General features: G+C 37.9%; 2 protein-coding genes across 3 annotated transcripts; one reads left to right on the top strand and one right to left on the bottom strand.

The window, feature by feature from the left end:
• The first annotated feature begins 1,428 nt into the window (after window positions 1–1,428).
• On the top strand, window positions 1,429–5,631 carry LOC113772303 (cytochrome P450 704C1-like). Of its 2 annotated transcripts, XM_027316893.1 has the most exons (7): window positions 1,429–1,850; window positions 2,987–3,202; window positions 3,275–3,565; window positions 3,674–3,729; window positions 3,820–3,994; window positions 4,656–4,859; window positions 5,152–5,631. In XM_027316893.1, the coding sequence occupies exons 1-7, from the start codon at window positions 1,536–1,538 to the stop codon at window positions 5,338–5,340; spliced, it is 1,446 nt and encodes a 481-aa protein (XP_027172694.1). In that variant the 5' UTR covers window positions 1,429–1,535; the 3' UTR covers window positions 5,341–5,631. The 2 variants fall into 2 exon arrangements, with proteins under 2 accessions (XP_027172694.1, XP_027172693.1); XM_027316892.1 differs by having other exon boundaries at window positions 3,674–3,994.
• Window positions 5,632–5,959: 328 nt separating this feature from the next.
• LOC113771276 lies at window positions 5,960–8,269 on the bottom strand. Its single transcript, XM_027315875.1, has 4 exons — window positions 8,213–8,269; window positions 7,851–8,080; window positions 6,535–6,664; window positions 5,960–6,447 (listed from the first exon to the last, which is right to left on the bottom strand). Exons 1-4 carry the CDS (start codon window positions 8,267–8,269, stop codon window positions 6,310–6,312), a joined length of 555 nt encoding a protein of 184 aa, XP_027171676.1. The 3' UTR covers window positions 5,960–6,309.
• Between the last annotated feature and the right edge of the window lie 317 nt (window positions 8,270–8,586).

Genomic DNA, 8,586 nt, shown 5'->3' on the forward strand with positions numbered 1-8,586 from the left:
AGGTTAAAAAAAAAAGGGCAAATTATCCATTTGGCCTTTGAACTTTTAATTTAGGTAAAATTAAGCCCTCTAACTATTTGTAATCAACTTTTAGCCCTCGAACTTGTAAAATTGGGAACCCGTGACCCTTTTGGCTAGTTTATCCGGTTTTGCAACCGGAAAACCAAATCACACGAATGGTGGTATGCTTTAAAGAAGGGCATTTTTGTCCGCATCTTCTAAGCAAAAAGTGAATAACTCTATCTTCTTCCCTTTCTCTAACCCAACCAAACAAGCATAGATTTCCAGAGTTCTTAAGCTTCTGCAAATCGAGGATAACTGAGTCTGACTCAGTGCATCAGGTTGAATTCAGCAGTGAGTCTGGGAGACAGGATTCGGATTCTGTAGAAAAGTCCAACTCATTCGTGGGGACGGAGGAATACGTGGCTCCCGAGATTTTAATTGGGAAAGGTCACGATTTCGCGGTGGATTGGTGGTGCTTGCATGAGATGCTCTAAGGGATGACGTCGTTTAAGGGGTCATTGAAGATAGGGGTGGCAATTTTCGACACGACCTGAAAACACGATATGAACCTAAAACGAAATTAATGGGTTTGGGTTGAGATTTCGTGAGTTCGGGTCAGAATCAGGTCAAACACGATGGACCCGAAAAGAAAATGGGTCAACTCGTGGATGACCTGATATAACCCGATAACCGGTTTACGAATTAAAAATAATTTAATAAATATAAAAATTATTTTATCTAACTAAACTAAGTTATTCTTTTTTTCCAAAGGCATCAATCACTTAATTCTAAATGAATTTATTTAACTTGTGTGAAATTGAAATTATTATATTTGGACAAATAATGTATTATATTATTTTTACTTTTATACTGTTTTAATTTATTTTATATTTTTTTTGGGATAAAATACTTTTACGGTGTTTTAATTTATTTTAGATTTGGTTTGGGATTATTTATTTAAATTTTTATTACTTGATTATGTAATTAGTCTTGTATGAAATTGATTTTATTAGAAATTACAGTGATAAATTAATAAATTAAAATTAAGTTTCGGATTGACCCGCCAACCCGAAATTTTCGGGTTCCTGTCAGGTATTCTGACCCGTTTCGGATTGACGGGTTAGGTTCGGGTCAGCGAATTTTCTGTTATACCCGAGTCTCAACCCAACCCGCCAACCTGAAACGACCCGATTGCCACCCCACTTGATCACCAACGTTTGCCATAATTTAATGACCTATCAGTTGCTCAGTAATCCATTGATTCACTTTCTTCGTTAAGTTACTCCCCGGACCGGGATTAATAATGGGTTTAATAACTATGGCGCTGCCTTACAAAAACCCCTGTCGGAAAAGAACAAAAGATCGGGTAAAAAAAAAAGAACAAAAGAAGCTAAAGAAAATTAATTCGGGGCCTTCGGGCAGCAACTTGCAAGGTGTGTTACTCTTTGGCACCCAAAACCCCCAAAACCAATAGCCGTACATTTTGCAGAACAGACGTTGCAGCTTCGCCATTAGTCAGTAACTCAACATCTATGGATTCTCGCTGTTGTTGTCCTGCTTCTGTGGCTGTCGCTTTTCTGTTTCTTGCGACTATTGCTTTTGCTGTTCGTATAATCACTAGCAAAATTCCAGAAAAGCTTGAGAAGAAGAAGAGGAGGCACCATCCAATTGGTGGCACCATGCTCAACCAGCTGATTAATTTCAATAGGTTGCACCATTATATGACTGAGTTGGCTACAAAGTACAAGACTTACAGATTGATCAGCCCTTTTCGTAATGAAGTTTATACTTCTGATCCAGCTAATGTTGAGTATATCCTCAAAACAAACTTTGAAAATTATGGCAAGGTATGTAGCGATAATTCTTGAAACATTCTGCTTAAGTATTCAATTTTACATGTTTTTCTTGATTAGCTTCGGTGCAGTATTCTTCATTAAATAAAAATTGAATCTTTATAAGTTATGTGAGGTTTAGGGTTTTGAGATAACATTGGCACAGATTCTTCGAAAATGGATTGTCAAATAAGGGCATGCCTAGGTAGAATAGCTAGTTTCAGCATTTTCCTTCTCCTGTAAATTGTTACGTCTGGAAGGAATGATGCCAGCTGGAGTTGTACTGTCAGGAGTTTGTTATGGCACATCAGCCAGGTGGTTGGGTTAGTTACGCCATGTCAGCCATGCTGTTAGTTAGTCAGTAGCCGGAAATGGAAGGCCTGTGCAGAAAGTCTGTTACGGAAATAGAAAGGTTCCTGAATTGGAAGTCGGTTAGCAAATGTGTATAAAAGGAGCTAGGGGGATGGGAGGAAAGACAGTCTGAACATTCTTTCCAATTGTATTCATTTCCATTCTCTTTTCTCATCTCTGCAATAATACTATCTCTCTCTCTCTCTCTCTCTCTCTCTCTCGAGTTGTCTTCTCCAATCTGCAACTCCTGTTTGAGAGTATTTCCCTGTGATCTCTACTGTCCTTCGCATCATAAATATGTCCTTGCCCAAGAATGAATTCCGAGTTCCCTGCGGACATGAACATCCAAACCTTGGCAAGAATTTATTAGGCCTCTGGCCTAACCGTGAATAGAAAAGGAGGAAGAAAATTTGAGGAAGCAACTGGCGCTAATATTCCGTATCATGTATGCTCCTTTTTTCTTTATATTCTGCCTTTAAAGGTGACATCTTTGAGACCAGAATAGGAGCTATTTTGGTTTTCCTTTCTCTCAAAGAATATGATTATCTGTACCAATGGTGGACCTGAACTACGTCACTTAAAGGCTGGTTATCTTAGGTACCTTCTGCTGGGGCCATAGGTAGAACCTTCTGCTTCTTATGCTTCTCACTTGTAGTGATTTTTGGATCCCTTCATATTGGCATGCAGATTGTATTTTCTGTTACTAAAAAAAAATTTAAGTCTCATTATATTCTTTCCAACCTTACTTATATGATAATATTAAAGGGAACTAAAATTTGAAGTGTTTCAAAAAAATACAGGGACTGTACAATTATACCATATTGAAGGACCTATTAGGAGATGGCATATTTACAGTTGATGGTGACAAATGGCGGGAACAAAGAAAGATATCAAGCTTTGAATTCTCCACAAGGGTATTGAGGGATTTTAGCAGTGTCATCTTCAGAAGAAATGTGGCAAAGCTAGCAAACATAATCCGTGAAGCTACAAATTCTAATCAAACATTTGACATTCAAGTAAGTGCACCACAAAACTAAACCAGATAAATTTATTTGACTGTACCTTACAACTTGTATTGATTTATGCAGGATCTCTTCATGAAAGCAACATTAGATTCTATATTCAGAGTTGCATTTGGGGTTGAGCTGGACAGCATGTGTGGTTCAAATGAAGAAGGCAAAAAGTTTAGCAATGCATTTGATGATGCAAGTGCTATGAGTCTTAGACGATATGTTGATATCTTTTGGAAGATCAAAAAAGCGCTTAATATTGGAACAGAGGCCAAGTTGAAGGAAAAAATCAGAGTGGTTGATGATTTTGTGTATAAGTTGATTCGTAGTAAGACTGAGCAAATGCACGAATCATCGGATGATTGTTCTGTAAGTATATGGTTCAATGCCTCTGGGGTGTGTTTGTGTGTGGTTTTTCCCCCCTTTTTGTTGGGGTAAAGTTTCCACTTTGTAATGTTATTCTATTTCTTGTGACAGTGGAAAAAGGAGGACATTTTGTCAAGATTCTTGCAAGTGACCGAAACAGATTCAAAGTACTTGAGAGATATAATACTAAATTTCATAATTGCAGGCAAAGACACGACAGCAGCCACTCTTTCCTGGTTTATTTATATGCTTTGCAGGCACCCAGATATACAGGAGAAGGTTGCACGAGAAATAAAAGAAGAAACTAATGGTCGTAAGACGACAGATATTGCAGAATACACTTCCGAATTGAGTGAAGAAGCCCTAGAAAAGATGCACTATCTTCATGCAGCATTGACTGAGACTTTAAGATTGTATCCTGCAGTTCCAGTGGTAATCAATATTTTTCCATATGAAACAGAAGCCACTCTATACTTGCTGACATGTTTATATTTGATGAGTTGTTGACTTCCACACCTATGTTTTGCTTTCTCAACCTCAGAAAAAAAAAGACCAAAAGATAACTTTATCTTCTACATTTTCCTGGTCTTTCTGGTGCCATCTGATTTGGAAGTAGGTTCTCCAATAAATAATTCTTCAATGTATTGAAATCTCTCTTACAACATGTCCTCTAAGTATTACACTGTCCTTTCCTTTATGTTCTGTAGGAAACATGTTCGTGTGATTCATTTGACTGGGACTGGATCTCATTAAAGTTCATCCCTTATTCTAAGATATAGGCATGCCTTGGTATTCTACTATTCGGCTTTTTCTGGATTAAATGATATGTAACATCTGGTTTCTGTACGTAAAACCTCACTCAGCAGGAACAAAGTGGTTCCTAAGCTTTATGACCTCTAGTTCAAGGACCAAGCCCTTGTGGTGTTAAAGTGGTTTCCTATAACATGCTGGTTTCTTTTTCATTAGATATCTCGCATCATCCTAGCTCTTAATATTGTTACTATTCCCCCATATTCTTTTGTTACAGATGGCAATTCAGTCCATAGTTTGAAAGATTTACCAAGTTAGGAACTTTCATCTGTTTTCATGATAGGATGCAAAAATATGCTCGTCAGATGACATACTGCCGGATGGTTTCTCTGTGAAGAAAGGAGACATGGTGGCTTTCCAACCATATGCAATGGGGAGAATGAAATTCATATGGGGTGATGATGCTAAAGAATTTAGACCAGAGAGATGGCTTGACGTGAATGGTTGCTTCCGGCCTGAGAGCCCATTTAAATTTACAGCCTTCCAGGTTAGCCTTGCAGCATGGAACAAATTCTCCTACTGTACATAATGTTTTAAAAGCAGTTATATTTAGGACATTAAGTTCATTTTTGTTTTCTCACAGCCACTGCTTGCAAACATGTATGCTAAAGTTCATTCATGGATTACACGTCTTCTGTAACATATTCCATTTTGTAGACCTCAAATTGGAGCTTCCAGAACATTCAGATGTGAAAACCATTGGCTAGTCATTTTGAACATGAAGTAACAAGCTTATAGTTTAGATAGAAAAACTGAAGCAGTTATCTGATCATGAACAGGCGGGCCCACGAATTTGTCTGGGAAAGGAATTTGCTTATAGGCAAATGAAGATCTTTGCTGCTGTTCTATCGCGATTCTTCGTCTTTAAACTGGGTGATGAGAGGAAGGCTGTGAACTATAGGACAATGATTAACCTTCACATTGATGGGGGACTACATGTTCGTGCCTTCCACAGATTAGGCTGCTAGGACAGATATACTTCAGATCGTTAATATTGGAATCGACAAACTCCACTGATATGGCTTCTAGGACCACTATATGTGTGTGTGTGTGTGTGTGTCAGATTGTCAATCTTCCGATTGACAAAAACTCCACGTTTGTGCGTCAGAACTATGAAAGCTTGCAAAAGATCTGTTCCCTTTAGATCGCAGGCTTTGCACTACCTGGATGAAAGGGAAAGCTTGAAAGTGGAAATAATTTCAAGTAGTTTGCAAAATACGGACAAATGTTTTATTGGTATAAGATCTGTTTCTACTCCATGACTTGCAAGAAGCATAACACATCTGGTACATCGCAACAGATGGAAATATTGGGGATGGGTGTGAAATATGGTTCGTTCTGGATTTCATGTAGCAGTTAATTCATTCCTGTGCCAATTGTGAACATTGCTGTATCCGGGAGGTTAAGTTCATCATTCTGTAATCTGCTCCTTGAAAAACTAATGTTCCTGAAGACCTCAAAGACTCGCAGGTTTAAAGCCTGAAATTGTGAACCGACCAAGAAAGCCTAACAAAATCTTGTGGTCTCTGTTGCTTTCCCATATTCACTAGATTACAAGAAAAAGACGGTTCTTCTTAAGCTCAGAACTAAAAAATCAAAACAAGGTTGCTTAACTCACTCGTATTTATCCTATAAAAGGTTCAAGACAAAATTTAGTAGAAGTGAAGCATTTTCCTCGCAAAAGAACGCACAGCAAAGAAACAAGCTCACAACTTGTGTGGTATGGCCACTGTACTTGACATGAACGGTTAGGGACCAGACAATGCCTCCCACAAAAAGCCAAACTCGGAAATGTCTACTGAAAGGGTACCATCCATCTAATCTGGTAAAGGTGGCCCTAACATGTAAAACATATTTCATCCTTTCACAGGAGGTACAGATAGTTCATACGTGTTTGCTTGCACAGAGAATAAGAGAATTATTAAGTATGCATTGAACTATGAAAGTTCTGACAAAATTGCAGTAGCTGGAAGCTGAACCCCGGGCCTTGATGTCCAGCCTTTGCGTCTCCTGTAGGCCTCAACTGCCTGTATACGCAGTCTTTCTTGTGATGCATCCTGAGTGGTCTTGAATACCTGAACTTACACACATTAGGACTAAATATACCTCGTTGGTGTTACTATGATGTATTAGACTAAGCTAATGTCCTTGTCTCACAGTACCTTAGGAACTGCAACAAGCTTTGGGGGAGCTTCGACAACCTCTCCAAATTTTACTTCATCCTGAGCTGGGAAGCCCACATTCTCCTCTTCCCTGATCTTCTTGCGTTTCTTTTTTCTTTCTTCCAAGCGCCTGAAGAAATCAAGACCTTGATTAACTTAGTAGGTAAAAGTTAGGCTTTCATACATATATGTACTCTTCTGTATCATAATATAATACTAATGGATCCTTGGGCTAGGAAAATGTGTCAAAGTAGCAAATATTACCAAAATCCTAAAGAAAATGTGGCACCAAATTTGATTCAACCATCCTCCCCCACCAGACCCCTTCTCTCTTTAAACCTAACCTCCAAACTGTTCCATAACACCACCATCCTCACCCGCCATATGTAATCCAACTGCAGGCAAGTTTGTGTTAATGGAAATTTGTTTGTGATTCTCTCTTCTTCTTCTTCTTGTATTTCCTTTTTTTCGGTCCTAAAGAAAATGTAGCACCAAATTCGATTCAATCATCCTCCCCCACCAGATCCTTTCTCTTTTTAAATCTAGCCCCCCAACCATTCCATAACACCACCATCCTCACCCACCATATGCAATCCAACTACAGGTAAGTTAGTGTTCGTGGTAATTTGTTTATGATTCTCTCTTCTTCTTCTTCTTCTTCTTCTATTTTTTTTTTTGGTAACAAATGTTTCTCCACGTGCCTGTGCCTGTGTCTTTTATTCAAACTGTTTGCATGTGTTAGGACTTTAAAGGAGGAAGGAGTAAACATATAATCCAATTCCTTTTCTCCCTTTGTTTAAGGATTATATCACATTAACTATAATATCGGGGGAAGTACAGACCAATTAATAGCCTGCCTTGTATCTTTGTAATTGTTAGGCAAAAGGGGTCACACTGTTTGTTGGAAAAGGGTTATTGTCATTGAGTTCTCAACAAAATGGTTTTTTCTTCATAAATTCTGGAATTCCAGAAGCCAATTTGTGCTATCAACAAACCTGAGTGATTGTAAACTAACTGTAAAAACTAATATAACTGAATCCTCTACCCAAACTAGACAGTAATGGCAATAAAGCATGCCAAGCCAAACCGGTTACCATCTACTCATTACCAGGAAAGTCACATAACCATAAATTATTCGATTCTTTTAAGTGATAAAAAACCACTAAAAGAAAAGAAAAGTAGATAATAAAAAGATTATTCACATGCAGATATCTTTCATATATCATGGAGAAAAGAAAAAGAATAAGATGAACTGCATTAGATTTTGTTGGCACCAAGTACAGACAGTGGTGGATAAAGAATATACAGATACTTACTGTTTCTTGCGCTCTTTCCTTTTGGATCCAGTAACACCCAAGTCCCCTGATGCTTCAAATCGAAGGTCATTGACTTGCTTCCTTTTCCTCCTTTTCTTTTTCATTTCATTCACATGACTCTGAACAGCCTCATCATCAACATCGGGATGTTTTACCACTGAAATCCCATCTTTTTTATCTTTTCTGATCCCAGTAATTTTAGATCCAACTTTATCCTCTGAATCAAGTCTCTGTTAAAATCCACCCATAAAAGTAGAACTCATAATTTAAATTAAGAAACATAAGAAAATCTCCTAGTCATCCAGCACGCATGGAAAATTAATATCTTAAGGCGGTAAACATCAGAGTCTCCACAAAGTAACAAGAATATGTGAATCTTTGGGAGGAGGACACCAGATACAAAAGCCAAATTTACTCATCATTTACATCTTGAAACATGGAAATGGAGAAAACACACATCCAAAGGTGAAGGTTTACCATTCAAATCATGGAAGTACAACACTGAGAAAAAGATTCTCTTCACACAATTTTGCAAGAGTCACACGTAAATATATATCCTGCTATTCTCCCACTTGCTTATCTAAAGTTTGAACAAACATAAAAATCCAAACAAATTCAGCTCATATGCCATCACACTTTTAGGTGCTTTCACAAAGCATCCATTCCTCTTGTTTAGCAGTTACTCAGTTAAAGAAATAGTAGTGCTTGCCCAATGACATACGTATAAGCATGCAGA

This window comes from Coffea eugenioides, chromosome 5 (assembly GCF_003713205.1).
Source record: "Coffea eugenioides isolate CCC68of chromosome 5, Ceug_1.0, whole genome shotgun sequence".
Lineage (NCBI taxonomy): Eukaryota > Viridiplantae > Streptophyta > Magnoliopsida > Gentianales > Rubiaceae > Coffea > Coffea eugenioides.